The sequence below is a fragment of the Semicossyphus pulcher genome, unplaced genomic scaffold (assembly GCF_022749685.1).
Source record: "Semicossyphus pulcher isolate SPU_LCO1_2020_fin unplaced genomic scaffold, fSemPul1.0.p SCAF_12, whole genome shotgun sequence".
Lineage (NCBI taxonomy): Eukaryota > Metazoa > Chordata > Actinopteri > Labriformes > Labridae > Semicossyphus > Semicossyphus pulcher.
The window spans coordinates 1,039,563-1,057,329 of NW_027211626.1; the positions used below are offsets into that span (position 1 = coordinate 1,039,563).

The following is a 17,767-nucleotide window of genomic DNA, read 5'->3' on the forward strand; positions in this document are numbered from 1 at the left end:
CAGCGCTCTGCGAAAACGACTTTTGCCCATCCGCATCCAACATCAACGACGTTAAAACCTGTCGGATTTCTCACATAAATGTCCCTATGGATTACTAATACACTTTCGTCGAAGAACAGGAATATTTCTCAACTTGACAGCATAGGTAAGCCTGCTTTTGTTCGGTAAAGCCATCGCTATTTTGAACATTTTTACTAGCTTGCTTCCCTGGTGCTACCAAGGCAACCTTGACGTTAGCTAACTTGTTAACTAAAGCTATGATGTTCAGGGAGATTTTAGGGAATGAATGAATTAGCTGCCTGCTACGGAGTAAAAAACTTGGTCAGCTAAATAACAAACTTATGCTGTTGGCAGCCAATTTGAGCTGATGAGCACAGTGTAAGGCTATGTTACTCCGGGGTTGAATAGTTTTAAGCCTGCTGGGCACCGGAGTGTTGTGTTGTTCAGCGGAGGAATCCTCGGAGGTTGTCGTTGAGCATTGCCTGTCATGGTGTTTCCCATTAAAAGTGATATTACACGAAGCAGTTGTTGACTTGTAAATGACTGACATCGTTGTAGGATTTGATCTGTGGACCGAAGACTAAACGCTGTAATTTAAGAGGTAAACTGCATTGTCAGGCTCTAAAAACATCTTTACAGTTTTATTTGCCCATTTATTCATCCTTTTTAAATATATATTTGTTGATAGTAATTTCCCTTTTGTATTTTTTAAATCACATTTCTTTTATTTATTTTTATGAGGTTTTTTATGTGACCCAAGTGTCTTTAGCCTCTCCCGGTTGACTTGTCCAGTGTCAGTTGTTTCAGATGAGCTTCCTTGCATCAAAAGAACTCACCCTTTTTTCAGTTTTGGTGACATTACCGGATGCAAGGTGGACTATTTTCCCTATTCTATACAGATGAGTTATGTTATTCTCAAAGCTGTGTGTGTGCGTGACCATTATTTTGCACATTTCTGTAACCTGACTAGGCAGGAATCCCTTCAGACGAGGTTTAAATGGTCTCGACGCTTTAGTTAATAAGGCACCAGGGTTTAGGACGTGAGAGAAGACGGCCGAGTCTCTGGTTGTTTGTGTACATTATTATCGGTTGTGGTCAATCACTCACTTGCAGCGGCTGGTCTAGAGAAATCGTCTGGGGCGGATGACATTGTTGTATCCCCCCGCGATCATTCACGAGCCACAAATGAGGGCTGCGACCTTGGCTTCTGTTTTAACAATAAAAAATGTTGTCGGTGTTGACGCGATGCTGCTGCGTTAAAAGTCTTCCTCGAGCTTGACCTTGTTGCGAACCGTTCCGTCGACTTGTTTCTTTGTCAGAAGCTGTGAACAGTCAGCGAAATGCCAGACCAGCCGACAGCGAGAACATTTTGTGAAGAGAGAAAGTGACTTTTAACGTGGCCGCACGGCTGGCTCCCACTTTGTTCAGCTGTTATTACGCACGCGGTTTTAATATGACAATCTTTTAAATGTCCTGTTTGGTGGCTGAATGGAAGCAGTGTTATTATCGCTCTATTTTTGCTGTCGAGTGCACTCTCTGCAGACAAGGAGAGGAAGCGAAAATGAGCTGTGTCTGGGTAGTTTTTCTGTTGTAACAAAGAGAGAGTCTTCGAGAGAAAAATGGTGATTTATTCAGGTGAATTGCGACCACAAGTTCCAGCAATTTCCAGCGTTTGTGCGCTCAAGTGTTCTCCTTTTCAGCCGACTGTCAGCTAGTTACAGAAATGGCGTCATCCTCTGCTGTAGCATTGGTTTAGTCAGTGCAGTGCAGACAGCAGGCACACCACGCTGCCGTACTCAAAGAACCGAGCACCGTGCAGCTTTTACTGTATCTTTAACCTCTTAATTATCCGTGCATTTGTGCAGACTGTCTTTGTCCAGCGACTTATTAGTTTGCGTGTCCCTCGCCCCTCTTTGTAGCTTTAAACCAGCTCTGCCTGCTCACTGCCTGACTACAGTACACTGGGCATTACATAAACGGCTTTAAGGGCTCTGCGAATGAGAGTGATCAGCCTGCCACGGTTTACTTTGCAACACAGATATTTTTGGGAATGTGCCTCTGAAGCTGGAGCACACGAACCACCAGCCTATTGCATTAGTTGGGATTATTTAAGCAAATTAACCTCTCTTTAATCAATTAAACCTTGATCAGAATCCCCAAAATGAGGTAATATGTGCAGACGATGTGTGTTTTCTTTCTAAGCAATGTAAAGTGTGCACATAACGCCCAGCGCTTTCCATGCATCTAGCAGAACAAGTGATGTCATCATAACAGAACCCTGTCTTGTTGTGGCAGACTGTCTGTAATGCCTAACATCTTCTTTAACCTCTTTTTTGCAGCCTGGGCTTCATTACACTGGTCACCTAGAGGACTCATAGAGAGATGAAGGTAAGTTCATTCATTTTTCTCTTGCATGTGTTTAATGCCTTGGGGAAACTCCTTTTAGATCAATACTACTTCTGCATTTCTCAGCCCTTTAACTGCTGTATAAACACGCCTTAACCAGGCAAATCACACCTAAAATGTTAAATGTAATATCAATATTTCATACGCATGGCTTTACCTTTTGTTCTCATGAATAAAACGAGTGTGAACTTTTACTAAATGTCAATTTCGGTCCTGTTCAAACACAGTGTGATGAGAGCCTTGGACGTAGGCCAAAGTAATACATTTATTTGATAAGCATGATAATGAGTTTCCAAAAGCTTCAGCTGCTTTTGCAAACACAAATTGTGAACTGTTATTTTGATGTTATGCTTTGTTATGTAATATTATTGAATTACATGCTGAGATAGAGGCTCGGTGAGTGATGGATGTGAATTTCATTTTTTAAAAACCGCTTCCATAGAGAGGGTCTGAGCGTACGCTGCATGATAATACATGAATAACAGAGTAAATGAGCTGTGAAATTTACTAAATATTCAAAAGCGGTGGCGTTGTTTTCTCCAGCCGTATTCAATTTGTTAAAAGTCACAGCTGTCATTGTTTGAGAAATCGGCTTTGATGCGAGCTTTGTAATCTTTCTTATAGTTTCAATGGATCATACATGCTGCAGTTGTGTTTTTACTTGTCCTTTACAGTCATGTACACCTGTTTAGGTGTTTCGCTTTTTAACAAATTATGACGTACAGAAACTTTGTCAGAGTCTGTGTTTGTAGTTATATCATATTTGGCACTTATAATATTTAATGCAACAGTATCTGAATCATGGGGGAAGAAAACAGCCAGTAGAAGTTGTAGAGGTTTTGTGATTTTAGAGTCAGCGGTGGATAAATTAAAAGCTGCTCTTGTTGTGATTTGTAGTCTGTCACTTGGTCCTTAATGATGTTTTGCTTGTGTGGTTAATCAAACTATCCCACCACCCACTAATAGACATGTTAGCCGTGTCCCAGAATATCTAATTAGAGTGCAGTCAAAGCATCATGTGATGTAAAAATAGTTCTAGATGATTTGACCGTAAATATCTTGACTTTTTCTTTACTTCAGAACCCTTTCAGTCGCCTGCATTCACTCATCCTGCTGGAAACGCTGACTTGAACTGCATGGTGATTTTGGGTTATATAATAGATTGCTTGTGTCACAGGAAGACAATGGAATTCAGATTGTCACGAGTAGAAATGCACTCCAGTGAGCGTCGAGGCACAGCTGATACAGAAAGAAAAGAGGTTAGCAGATACAACTTCCTTCACACCAGAGGCTAGCATTTCTGCTACAAGAGCCTACTTGAATAAAGCTTAATCTGTGAGGATTCATTTAACGGTTGCCGTTAGTGCCCGTGCCATTTTGCAGTTATTATTCTCTCCAGCTGGAAAGCAGTGCTCTCAAATGAGATGATTCTTGTGCTTACACTTGCTTATTTCATAACCGCTGACAGGAGTGGTGTTTTAACCGTGACATTTCTGGTTAATGTTGAAGCATTAGTTGTATTTTTTATAGAGCTGCTCTGAGTCATCTGGCTCTATTGATGCTTGAGGAGTGCTCACTTATTTTACTGCTCCGTATAGTAGAAGCATCTGCTCAGTGACTAAACGGTAAATTACTATGCAACAAGGACAGATTTTCATTATGTTCGTTTAGCATTTCATGTCACTTTGGCTTGTGGTCCGCAGCTTTTCTTCATCAACTGCTAAAACACAGCCATGCGTGTTGGACGAAACACCTGAAACATTACATCCAACAAGTCGGCTAATGTGTTAGATAACTGTTGGAATTCTTAATTAACTTAATCTGCAAATTTGGTATAAATTATTTTGCTTAAACTGGATTAGATAAAGTCCTCATCTGATCTGTTGCACATTGTCCATGACCCTGGAAACCTCGACAAGATGCATCTAAATGTCTCAAGCATCTGTAGCTGCACTCCAAGCCCATAATACATACTTTACTGTTGTAGGCACAGTGGATGAATATGTGGTGACAAAGTTAAAGGTGATTCCACCTATTTTAACACGTTGAGCTTTTTCATGAGAGAGATGCTACAATACCATGCCAGAATAAAAAAAAAAACCACATGTTGAGGTCCTGGATAATTCAGCTCTTACAAAACCACAACGGTAAAGAGCGCTAAGCTAAGCTAACGGCAGTTTAGCATGCAGTCCCTCAGACCTGCGGTGTCTGCCGTGTTATGGTGTATTAAGCGGGTCAGCTGGTTCTGGAGGGGAACAGGCCTGTGTTTATTTGTGCTCCTGTTAAAAATGTACGAAAAGAGAACGATAAAGGAATTCTTATCTGAAAACAAGCTAAGCTAACGTTAGCAGCAGCTCGGCTTGCATCCTCTCGGACCTGCTGTGTCTATTAAAGCGTCAGAGAAACACTGAACACGAAACTGTTTTATGCTCTGTCACTCTGACTTATCTTACATTCTCTGCTAGCACTGCACTGTGGTTGTGTGCTATCATCACCAGATACATGGCCTGAAACCAGTTTGTCTTCTGCTGGTCTAAAACGGCCATAACACCTCCATGATGGCAGTACCTGTAGGCAGCTTGCTATGTAGCCTAAAGTTTCAGCGAGGGGAAGAAGAATTGATTTCCAGTGAAACAAGTTGAGTTTATGTTTGGCACTAAAGTGATCGATGCAGACTGGTGAACTTACTGATACTTGATCCTGCGGTTTAGGTTGTTTCAGAGGCATTTCTGATATTGGTATCAGAGCACCTCTACTGCTCAGTGTGTAAAAAATGTTGCATAATATCTTCTGTGAATCTGGAGGAAAAATAAGAAAAGAACTTTATGCTCCGTCTGTTTTAAATCTGCCTCCTGTGAGTCCTCCAACTTTGAGATCCCTCCTCTAAATGCGTTTGCATCCAAAGTAGCTTTATTGTGTCAAAAGTATTATGATAGTTTGTAAGATAATTCCTGTGCTGTAAGTGATGTTGAGTTATTCCTGCATTTAGCTGAGTTAACAGCATGTGGTGCTGTGGTTATACGGTACATGCTTGAGCATTAGAGAGAGACCCTCGGCTGGTCAGGTGCAGCAGGGCTCAAAGTTGTCCCTGCATGCTGGGAACCAAGAACTTTAATGAAAGACACTTTGCAACCCTGCAGGTGTATTAAGGTTTGATTTATGAGTACGTATGCAAGAAGGGAACGTTTGCAACCTGATTACCTCTGAGTTGTAGGTATTGTATGAGTGCTGGAGTCAGCATAATCCTTAAAAGAATAAAAAGGGTACTGAAACCCCGACTGAGGCCTCAATGCATGTAAGAACTGCTACAACTCATTCAGAAGGGATATGGGAAAAAAGGGTGTTTGCATTTAAGAGTGGCCATACTTTCATGTCTGTAACTGGTCAGGAAGTGGTTAAAGACTAGGAGCGTTTCTGAATTTAAATGCAGCGTTTTATTAAGGTGTAAACGGTTCTGCACCTGCTTTGTGTTGCAGGATAATGGTGAATTTGCCCTACATTTTGGTCAATTAGTGCGTGAACAAAAGGCATCAAGGTTGCTACATTTGTCTTTAGTATAAAGTTGCTCTGGCATTGCCAAAGCAACTCTTGCTGCAGCACCAGTCACTGGAATTGTGGTGACTCTGGTTTGGACAAAGAGGTGATTCACAGCAGGATTATTGTACGTGTGAGCCCGGCTGGGAGGGAGCTTAATTCTTTCCTGCGTGCCTCTTGCGTGTTCCTTTGTTTGGCCTAAAAGCCTATTCATTACAGCACAATGTAACGGGTCAAAAACTATTGTTTATAATATTTCAGTAACGCTGCGCAGTGCCTGAGTGGAATTTAAAAAAGAGGTAGTTATGCTTGTGTGTTTTAGGACAGAACAAAGATAACTGATTTGTAACACCTGGTGTTTACTTGGACATTTAACTGTTATGTCATCGCCCTCACCTGAAACAGCAGATGATTATTTATGTTCATTGGACTGTTGTGTAACTTGAGACATAGCAACAAACAGTCCCAACAATAGCATGTGTGAAGTTAGCTTTGATAGAAGCAACATCTGAATTATGTTCTGTGTGAGGGCATTGTTCTTCAAATGAATAATGCAGGAAGAGTGAAGTGAATCTTTGGTGTGAAAAGAAACAAATCGAAACTGTGACCTCAAGTTGAACACACACTTGGTGGGACAGATGACAGGAAATAGAAAGTTAAAAGGAAGGTGAAGGTGTTTGCTTTTCTCTTTTGTTTTTACATCATCCGAGTTATGCTCATTATTTGTTTGAGTTGTTATTGTAGCAATATTCAGTGTAGAAATACAAGTCCTGTATTTATGGGATTACCTCGGCCAAAGTGTTCAAAAGAATCAAAAGTGAAAGTGCCCCACAGTTATGCAGAGTTACATCTGAATATATTTGTTATTACTGAGATGTTATAATATAAGAAGAATTTTTAGTTGGCAGTTATTGAGGATTGTTGTTATTAAGCTTTGAGTAATAATAATATAAAATCCAGATTTGAAAATAAGTTTGCAACATGCACGTTAGGAGAATAATTTTTCTTTCAAATCTCAAACATGCAGCCACGACAAGATCTGAAAATGACTGCACGTCACTCACTACAGGATATTATTAAGATTATTATGTGTTCCAGAGGGAGCGAGCTACCACATCATGAGATTTTGTATGATCTCATGTTATCTCTTGGAGAAGCAGATGTAAACAGAGACCGACTCCGGCCTGCTGCAGTGATAAATCAGAAGGCTGAACGTCTGGATGATTGTTAGATGTAAACACGAGTTGTCTTTTCTTCAGCCAGAAGTGGTGGTCAGGTTTTACTTGTTTGTTTTCTGTCTAAGGTAGCATGCTAGCTAACGTTAGCCTCAGGGCTTTAATGTTTATGGCTGCTTGAAAACACCGGCTCTATTTCCTTCCTTCTCCTTCCTTCTCATTGGCTGATGTAGTCCTGCTCTGAAAGTAGTGATGTCATCATCCATATTTTAAACCCTAAATATCAAACCTGTTTTATATTATCAGGACGGCCAGATGAGTCTGCAAGCCGTTTGTGAAAGATGGGATCTGTAGTGCACTGGTTTAGCTCAGTTGGTAGAGCAGGCGCCCCATGTACAGAGGTTATAGTCCTCGACGCACTGATCGCAGGTTCCACGCCGATCATCTGGTTCATGTCTCCAACATTTCCCGTCTCTCTTCAGCCGACCTATAAATACGGGTAAAAGCCAAACGATAATCTTTAAAAGAAGATGGGATCCGTAATGCCTCACATTACCAGATAATCTGGGCTGAACATTTGTACCAGTCAAGGGCCAAAACCAGATGCCCCCCTGATTGCCAGGAGGGGTGAATCAGGTTTAAATTTGCCCGAAAGTCCAGCTTTACTAGTAGCTATAGTTTAACATATGTCCCCTTTGAAAATCTGAAAGTATAAAGGGAATTATACTTAATACTCGTAGGAATACTGCACTAAGTTGTAGTAAAATAAAGTTCTTATATGTGTACTTTGTCACCACTGGTTACTTGTCCGTATTAATGTGAGTGTAGTATTTGACATCATCATGGCGTTTCCCAAAGCGGTTTATTAGTAATTTGGTGTCCATCAGACTTGGATTCATTCCAGAGATATTTCCTGCACTCTGCACCCAAAGTTGGATTTGACTGTCTGATGTAGATGATCTGGAAATAATGATCTGGGCTGTTAATAATCTACAAAAACAGACTGTGATATTGGACTAATTTGAGCTGGAATAAATGACTCACTTCTCTGACACATCTCCAAACACACATATTCCTGAATGTTAAAGTTGCATTGTATTTTAGAGGCTTGTATTTTTGCAGAGACTGCTGCACGAGAGTCTGAGTGCATTAGCATTGTGTATCTGCATGTGTCCATGGTGCAGCCTCCCAGAAACAGCCTGTGGTCTGTTGAGCAAACGATGGGGGATTCCTCGAGCCCCTCCCTGATGACTGTAACAAAGTGAGGCGGAACAGCGTGATGAATTACGGTTGACAGATGACATGTATCACCCATAACTGCGGCTTCAGTTTTTAAATTTGCAGCATTCCCTTCGATTGCTCCCCGGAAGCTTCTTTTTACTGAGTTGTAGAATGGAAATGCTACAGTCACTCCGGCTGTCCAAGAAATGCACTTTAAGCAGCAGCTTATTTTCAGCTGGCGCTCTGTGGAGTTGGCTGTTAAATTTTTCATGACCTGAGAGTCTTTATTGAGCAGAAACCGATCTCATTCTGTTGTTGCCAGTGTCACCCCGGTGTTTTTTGTTTTAGTAAAGCTGCAATGATTTCAAAGCTTGTTCTAAATCCAACATTGTTTCCCCCCCTGACTGTTGAGGCTTAGATACAGAGGAGGTTTAGGTTTACTAGTGATCAGTGAGGTTCTTGTAGTTCTCTGTGTAAATCACAACAGAGCTACTTTATGGCTAACAGCGCTGATGCTCCATCACCTCTGTAGTTTGTTTTAGATTGTTCCTTTGTGGAGGGAAAAAGCTTTTACGGCATGAATGAATTAAAGCTCTTATCTCATGTGATGTGTTTGCATGTCTGACTGATATCCGAGCAGACTGTCCTTATAATTACTCTACAGCCGACCGATAACTCTGTCAGCTGTTCATATTATCTGAAACATTTGAGCCAATAATAGAAATGTAGTTATCGGCATAGTTTCAGTTACAGCACTCGGCACAAGTAGTCCAGGTAAGCTCAGGTACAAGTGCAGTGGATTCAAAAAGTATGGTGTGTTCACTGCACTGAGAGAAAACAGAACCTGCTTATACAACATTACCACAGCATCTCACATCCATTCATCACTACATAGTTAGCTTGTTAGCATCTACAAGGCCGGGCTAAAGTAACTAGCAGTCTCTCAACTACAGTTCGACGTACTGAAGCAGGGGGGAGATGATGTGAGTTTAAATAATGTTCAGTCCGCTTGCTGGTTGTTCCGTCACATTCAGAATCCATATTGTTAAAGGTCTGTGTCCACTAACGGCATTTTTTGTAGGGATGCACGATATTAGATTTAGTCGATATGCCGATATTTTCCAACCCTTTTTGCTGACTGCCGATTTCAATAACGATATATTAGGCACATGTTTTTTTCCACCTAATTGCAGAGAGCATCAAGTCTCCCCTGTAGTGGAATTGATATCACACATTTTTACCAAACATATAATACAAGAAACAATGCTTGGGGTTATTTAGAAACGGTGTCATCACGTAGTTTGTCCAGCAAGGCTACTACTACTTTCTGCACTGTCTGGTTATTTGCCACTGCTTTGTGTCTTTTCTCTCTCAGATGTGATGAATTTAAGCAAAGTAGAGCTTAAGCTTGGGTTTGTTTCTTTACATGCCAGCCGCAGGTGTGTTTGGTCACATTGTACATGTTTAATGAAGCACGCAGGCCTGGAGAGAGCTTTCGTAATCAGTGGCTGTAGGTGAATGAAGAGCTGGTCGTGATTGTACCACTGCTATCACATTGTCTTTTGCATGCAGAAGCTGAAGTGGCGCTCGAGGCTCGTGATAAATACGGCTCTGCTCTTTTTATGACAGCATCTTGGATGAGAGCGGCTCTTGTGAGGTGCATGGCGTTTTGTTTTTATTTTAAGTTGGTGAGAGGATGTTACATCTCCCGAAGGCGCAGGAAGTCCGCCTCTCTGAGCTTAGTCATCTTGATTGGTTGAACTTCAGAGGCGGGGGGAACATTGTCTGTCATGCAGCGCTGGCAGGAGCGATGAAAAAAGAAAAGGAGTCAGTATTTTCTCCAGACAGCTGAGGGCTAAATGGCAATCTAATCCAAGGAAAGGAATTTTCTTTCATAGTCGTAGCTGAGTGCACGGAGGCGGGGCGTGATTCCTGGAAACAACAAACTGTCCACTGTTTGTGTCGGCACGTGAGCAGCACAAATGTAGATGTGGACTCTGCAGCGTGATATCACCCCTGCCTTGTTAAGTTGGGGAGCCACAGCTGTCAAGATAACCCAGCTGCTGCCTCTGACTCACTAGTATTAATTCCTCTTAGAAGAAGAAAGGGACAGGCTTAGACGGAGACAAGTATTTTTATGACAGAGAAGCTTGAACAGTCGCCGTCCGGCTTTGTGTTGCAGACATGACTGACTAAAGCGCCGGTTAGCTTGCAGAAAGGCTCCTGCGACATGTAAACCTGGTCTTGGCAGGGGCAGCTGTTTCTGCGGCCAGACTACACTGAGGACTAATGAGGTGTTTATCTGAGAGGTGGGAGGCTGAAGTGCACTGGACTCTGCCCCTGAATCCCATCTGTCAGGATCTCAGAGACTCTGGAGGAGAGGAGACTTGTCCTGGATTGACTGCAGAGAGCTCACAGCCGTCCTGACACTGCAGATGTGATTCATCTGTTAACATCTTTCTTTTGACTTCAATTTGCAGGAAGTTAAACGCTTTAAAGAATGTTTTAAAACAAGTGAAATCTTTAAAATCTTTTTATTGCATTTTTGCATCCTCATTAACACAGTCCCTTTTTTTATAATGTCCTTTTTATTCAGGAAAACTGTTTCATCATTTTACAAAGTATTAGTACAATTCTGTTTATATTGCAAAAAAGAAAACACATCCATCTTACAGCCCGTCTCTGTCTGAAGCTTTCTTTATTAACTTTAGCTTTAACAATAAACAGCTGAAGCTTTCGCCTTCGATGCAACAAAAAGTACAAATACAGTAAAAGAAAAAACAGAATAAAGAGCGAACTTCAACATGCTGAAAAAAGGATACGCGCAGTTTAATCTCAGTTGTTCATTCTACTAAGTCTGATGTTACTCTGATCTGGTTGCTTTGAGTCCACTTTGTCCAAATCCTGAAAAATCTTTCTTTTTGGACATTGATGGAAGATAAAAACCTTTCCATGACACGTATTGCATTTATCAGTCCCTCCAGGAAATTGCGATGTTGTGTTCCTGTGAATTCAAGCAAATTCCACCACTTGCTGTTTGACCGATCATCCAGTTTCCCCTCCATGTGAAGTCATTTACGTCACCAGACTCCTTTGATGTTCAAATTCTGATCGGTTTCATGAGCCAATACTCGCCGTCTCACAGTTTCATGTTACAAAGTGAGATGTACTCGCCGTCTTCTTGTGGTCGTTTATCTTTCTTTCCGTGCCGAAAACGTGTTTTTGTGTTGAGTCTAATGACCAGTCAGATGCTGTATTCCTAACGTTCCACCAATCAGAGGCTCTGTTACTGATGCGAGTCACTACTGATCTCAAAGAGTCATTGCACTTTGAGATAGTAATCCCCCTCTCTCTTATCAATTGTTTCGTACTGCTGCAGCAACCGAAATAACAAGTAGACCAGGGTGGATATATTTGTGTAGATTGTCCTTTGCACATATGGATAACATTGAATGCACACAGTGTGATATGAGCATTTCATGACTATTGACTTTTGTGTCACTCAGTTTTTAGACTTTTCTTTGCTGTGTTTGTCCCAGTTGCTCACAGAGGATGTGTGATGTGTTACACGGGAAAAAAGCCTCAAAACATCACATCACAAATCTGCCACGAAATCAGGCATTTTTGGCCACAACACAGAAAAGCTCATGAAATCCTGGAGAGACTGAAAGATTAATCATTTCGTCAATATATCTTCATAGCACGGGGAAACCCATCAGTAAGAGTGTCTTGGAAGTCTCACTACAAGATAAAAACATGTTAAACACTACTTCTAAGTTAACACAGAATCCTAATAATTATTCTTGAGAAATCTGGACTGGATGATTAGAGTTGGCGAGCGACCATTTTTATTTTTAGCACAGATTGCTGCATCTACGACGACCCGTATCAATCAGAGCTTCCCTTTTGCACGACAGCCAAACTCCGGTTGTTCTCGTGAGTTATTGTAAAACCTGTTTGATTAGAAGAAGAGTTTATATTCAGGTCATCAGTCTGCCGATGCAGATGATGCTAATCAATGTTTCATTTATCCGATTATTATCTGGATTGGTGGTTTGAGTGTGCGGCTTAAAGTTGCTAAATGTTTAATTTGTCAGATGGATAAGATCATTTAGAAATGAGTAACACATGAGACTCTTAAGTTGGTGTTGATAATTAGACAGTGCATTTCTTTTAACATATTGTTTCACCTGTTATTTTGGCAGTTTTCCTCATGCATGTGCAGGAATATTCACTTAGCATGATTAGCATTTCAGTGATGACATGATCTGAGCCATTTTGCCAAGTTCAAACTCTGATGTGTTGATGCTTGTAGTAGGGGGGCATAGCAGCATTTGGACAGCCTCTTTAAACAGCTACAAAATACACAAATTAAAAAGCAGTTGTCAATCAATGCAAGCAGAAAGGAGGCATAGTGCACCTGTAAAACGCTGCTAGTAGCTCATTTCTGCTCATGCACCCTGTCAATGTGGAACTCCTCTATAAAACTAGCTGCTGTTTTATGACAAGCAAATATTCGATCACATGCAAGATACTAGGAACAGTTTCAAGTGTTTACACGAAGGCAGTGGGTCATTTTGTCTTACAGCTGGTGCACACAGAGCCAAATGTTTAGGAATAAACAAAGGATCTGATTTAGATCGGATTTATAAAGTTACATAACACCCTGATGTGAGCAGAAAAAATGCTGATCTGCAAACTGTTAAAGTATGTCAAAGGTCAAATTCACTAAAGCAGACTTTAAACCCTTTCAGAACTTAAAGTGGATCATTCTTTACTCAAGTAGAAGTACAGAAACTTTCCTGCAGCATCAGTGCAGCGTCCGGGCTGTGAAACGTCCTCACAGTATAAAGTCAGACAGGTCCCTCTGAAGGACATTTCTAGCAGCTGTTTCTGTGCTAAGCTAACTGAAGCTAACCTCATATTTAGAGACTATTAAACTGAAATCATTCTAACAGAACAATATAGTGAAAATAATGAACATTAACTTTGCCCCGGTGTGTAAATCAGTTGGATGGGGATTAATGTCTCGCTGCTGCTCATCGGCCATGTTGGCTGCTTCACTTTCATCCATGTAGCTCCGAGTTCTCCCTGTCGCTCACAGACGTCACATTCACTAGACGCCTCTTCTCACACGTCTTTTACCTCCTTTTCTTCATGTGACGTCTGTCCTTAGATATGAGCTGATGGAGACACCAAGGAAGCAGCTGTTTTGTGTGTTATCGTTCATACATTAAGGTTGAAATCAATCTCTCGTTAGTGGTTTTGCAGCTTACTTGAATCTTAGAAGCTGGTTAATCCCACCGGGCGATACAATGCTTCATTCATGCATTCAGTAAAAAAGAGGAGGAAGTATTTTCTTATTCACTTATAGATTCAGCACATTTGTGGATGAGCTTGCAGTCTGCAGAGTGGATAAATGACTTGTGGTGTTGCCCTGTCTGCAGGAAGTGTGTCCCACTCTGGGTGTTATTCTAGAGAGATGTCTGAATAATATGCTACTGTGAGGTTACGCCCTCGTAAAACACACTCAGTTAATTCACCTCCAAACTACAAGAACCACAAACACTTTCTGCCCCCCCGAGTCTGTTTCCTCTGTGTACTCTCCCCTCTGCAAATCTGTTCTTGAGGGGGCAAAAAAACGGTTTGATAAACATCCAATGATGACACAAGATGGTGCTGTGTGTTCCGGATAGCTTCTCCTTTGTAGTCATCAAAGCGGGAGTGAAGTGGCCTTTTTGTTTGCTCCCTCAGAGGCTTGTTTTCCAATACCCAGAGCAGATGGTATGTGTTTTCCATGGATGAATCACTGGCCTACACTATGTGCGTCCTCCCGGCTTAGCTGCGAGAATACACCTGTGTTAGAGGGCTATATATAAAAAAGGCTTTGAATTCACAGGCTTCTTGTTTTGTTTTGTTTTTATCTCCTCAGACTCTGGAGGAGCCCCCCTACTTGACGGTAGGGACGGATGTGAGTGCCAAGTACCGAGGGGCTTTCTGTGAGGCCAAGATTAAGACTGCCAAGAGGCTCGTCAAGGCCAAGGTAAGTCACATTTCAAAGTGTTCACCATCCAAAATTAAAACTGTATTGTGTGTGTGTGAGCTGTGTGTGAAGTGCAGTGCAGCAGGGCCAGCGGCTCTTGTCTGTGTGTGAGAGGACAACGATCAGGATCACACAGCTCAGCTTTAAAGTTCCTCCAGCGGGTTTGTTAAAGACGGCTGCATTAAACAGACAAAACATTCCTGCAGAGACGGGTTGTTGCTGACATGCTCAAGCTCTACAACCTCTTTCAGTTTGTTATGATTATACTAATGAAACTTATTGAATGAAACGTATTGTTTCAGCATCGACATTCATTAGGTCTTCCTGCTCTGTTCATGCGGTACTGTGTTTTTTATTGTTTATTTTATATGTTGTAACATTACGAACGCTGTTTCTGGATGATATTTGAGTGCTATTAAAATAACAGATTCTTGTTCTTCTTTTCTTGTTCTTGTTCTTCTCCTTCTCCTGCTCTTCTTCCTCCTTCTTCGTCTTCTTCGTCTCCTCCCTTTTCTTCTTCTTCCTTTTGTCATTCTCCCCCTCCTCCTACTCTGGTTCTTCTTCTTTTGCTTCTTCTTCTTTTTCTTCACTATTCCTCCTCCCTCTTCTTCTTCTATTATTATTGTAATAAGTCAGTTGTAAATTGTTGTTGTGAAAACATGTCATGCGACAACTTTTTGCTGCTTATACAAGAATAAAACATTCTCTTTCACGATTGAATCTTAAAAAAAGTGCAGCAGGTATTGAACGGACTGCTGTGCATGCACAGTCTGTCACCCGCCTGTAAACGTGCACAACATGCTGCTACTGTCACCGATAATGTCGCCTGGATAATCGAGGCAGACGTTCAGTTAAGTGGTGCAGCTTTTGAGTGTGTTTATCCCTGTTATCAGCGTCACCTCGGCCTGATGCTGGTTAAATCTGCAGTTACATAAGTAGATGTGGAAAGTGTGTTTTTAGTGGCTACAATGCAGTGAAGGTGCGGTATGGCGTAGTGACAGAGAGCACAGGTTAATGGACATCTGTTATAAAAAGTTACTTTCCCTGCGTCGGTCGGGGCCCTGTTTGTGCTTCAGTTGGAGAGTTTACTTCATCAGCTGCACCTGGAGGAGTTTATCCTCCACCTGCAGATATAGCATTATGCTAAAACATGTAGAAATTGTAAACTACTACACACCAATCCTTTTGTAAAGGTTATAAGAACATGTATCTTCCTCCACAGTTGTTCCTTTAAGTGCTCAAATTATAAATATTAGGAATTTTATTGAATATCTTTGCATTAGTAACTTTTAAAGTAAATTTCCAGCATTTATTTCATATCCAAATATTTATATCAAAGATAAAAAGATACTAAATGTCACTTTTCCACTATCCTGCAGCCCTAGTTGATACACTGATCAGGCCTGGTTCTGACAGATGTTGGGGTCTTGTGTAGCCCACCAGGTACCCATCACGTCCTCCCCCGGCGTCCCTCTTGCCCACAGCTTCACGCTTTGTGACAGAGACGGTGCTGCTGCTGTTTCCCAGTTGGTTTTCTACCTTTCTGATGAAGGCATTGGCCGATGCACACAGTACAGTATCGCATCCCCCAGTGGGGCCGGAGCATCTGGATTATACGATAGAGACAGATCGCTTGTCTCTCGTTCTGCTGGAGTGTGTGGGAGGAACAAAGATTGGATGTTGGCTTTTTCACTGTGTCAGTGCACTGTAGTTCCCCCAGTAGAGACAAAAGAGCAGGATGTTCAAATGACGTCAGGGACAAACAGCGCGAGACAGTACGACTCTGTGATGCTCTTAGTTTAGACACTTTGTGCTGAAATGAAGCTAATATGAAAGTCTCAGCTCATAAATTAATCACCATACTAATTAGCTCAGTGTGTTTTTGGGTAGATGTAAAGTGAATGTGAGCTCTGCTGCACAAACGTTGAAACATGGCAATTATTCAGAGGTTGTTGAGTCTGTGAGAAGCTGTAATGAATCCCTCTTTAGCTCTTTGGTTCATTAATCTCTGTCTGCTTGTTGAGCACAGTCGATGGGTGCAGCATATGGCGCTGGTGTCTTGTGAGTGATGTTAAAAACCCGGGGAAAGCTCTGTGTGACACTTTTATTTATGATGATGATCTGTACTAGAAGACCTGTAAAAAAGTCTATTAGCACCGTGTCAGTATCAGTCAGTGTGACGTGTTCAGCACTCATAAGATTAGTCGGGACTGACCCTGTGGCACAGTAACAAGGCTGCCTGCTTTAGACCTTTTATTAGCCAAACATCTTGATTAAGTAATCCGGATTTTAGTACAGTGTGTTCTGGCGTCCGCTTGTAGTGTGTTTGTAGTCTGAGTATATCGACCAATCATGTATTAGCATGCATGAAAAAATATTCTTTGTGGAGAGCAAAAGGGGCGTGAAAGAAAGAGAGAGAGAGAGATCCAGCCAGAAGAAATAACACCAATAACTTGATGTTGTTTATATTATTAGCATAATGTACTTATGGCCCATGTGAGAGTTAAGACTCTATTTTACCTTCAGTCAAATTAAGCAGGGACCACAATAATGAGCCACCAAACAACTGCCCTGGAAAACCGTCAAAATAAAAGCATTGGGTACAAACGAGGGGAGTCTCCTCACAGAAATGCCAGATCATGCTTTAAATTTGAAAATCATACCGGAACCGTAACATCCTTTATTCTCAATATGACTTTCCACCTATCATCTTTTGTGAATTTTGGTCAAGACCTCACATGGGCAGCGGCAAAAATAGATTTTTGGCGCCGCAGCAGCGCGTGTGCTGCGGGCAGTATGAAGGCGCTAACATGTTTACGTGTATGCCCGAGATGCTAAGTTGCTAGTCGGAACAGTAAATAATGCAGCACAAGGAAAAGGAAGAATTTTATATATACAGTATATAAGCAACTCTTCTATAGCAGAAGTCATGGCTTGTTTACATGGAATTGGGGCTGGTAGCTAGAGAGGTGCCAGTCCCTTTGCTGGGCTCCGTCAAGGTGTCCTTGAGCAAGGCACCAAATCCCTGACTGCTCGGGGCGCATGTCCATGTGCAGCCCCTCACTCACATCTCTCCATTAGTGCATGTCCACTGATTCCTGTTTGTGCAGGTATTTTGGGCCTTCGTGTGTGTCGCATGTTTGTAAAAACAGAGAGAAAAGATTGAATTTCCCCTCGGAGATTAATAAAGTACACCTCCTTCTTCTTCTGTAATTGCACACTGTGATTTTTGAATTCAGGTCAGATCATGCAGATTTTATTTTTTCCCCCTAGTTAAAAGTTTTGAATAGAAAGTCATACTCCATTTTTTTACGGTAAATGACGTGAATGTTTTGTTTGTAGTTTGAGGAACAAAGCATGTATTACAGGCAGTAACTAAGCAGACACA

General features: G+C 41.6%; 1 protein-coding gene across 3 annotated transcripts in view; it reads left to right on the forward strand.

The window, feature by feature from the left end:
• The first annotated feature begins 21 nt into the window (after window positions 1–21).
• The window catches only part of arid4b (AT-rich interaction domain 4B), a 49,555-nt gene continuing 31,809 nt past the window's right edge, over window positions 22–17,767 (forward strand). For all 3 annotated transcript variants that reach the window (XM_069658463.1, XM_069658464.1, XM_069658465.1), the window contains exons 1-3: window positions 22–145; window positions 2,340–2,388; window positions 14,269–14,379. In XM_069658463.1, coding sequence (XP_069514564.1) covers window positions 2,383–2,388; window positions 14,269–14,379 — 117 coding nt within the window. In that variant the 5' untranslated portion in view covers window positions 22–145; window positions 2,340–2,382. The remainder of the gene's footprint in view (window positions 146–2,339; window positions 2,389–14,268; window positions 14,380–17,767) is intronic.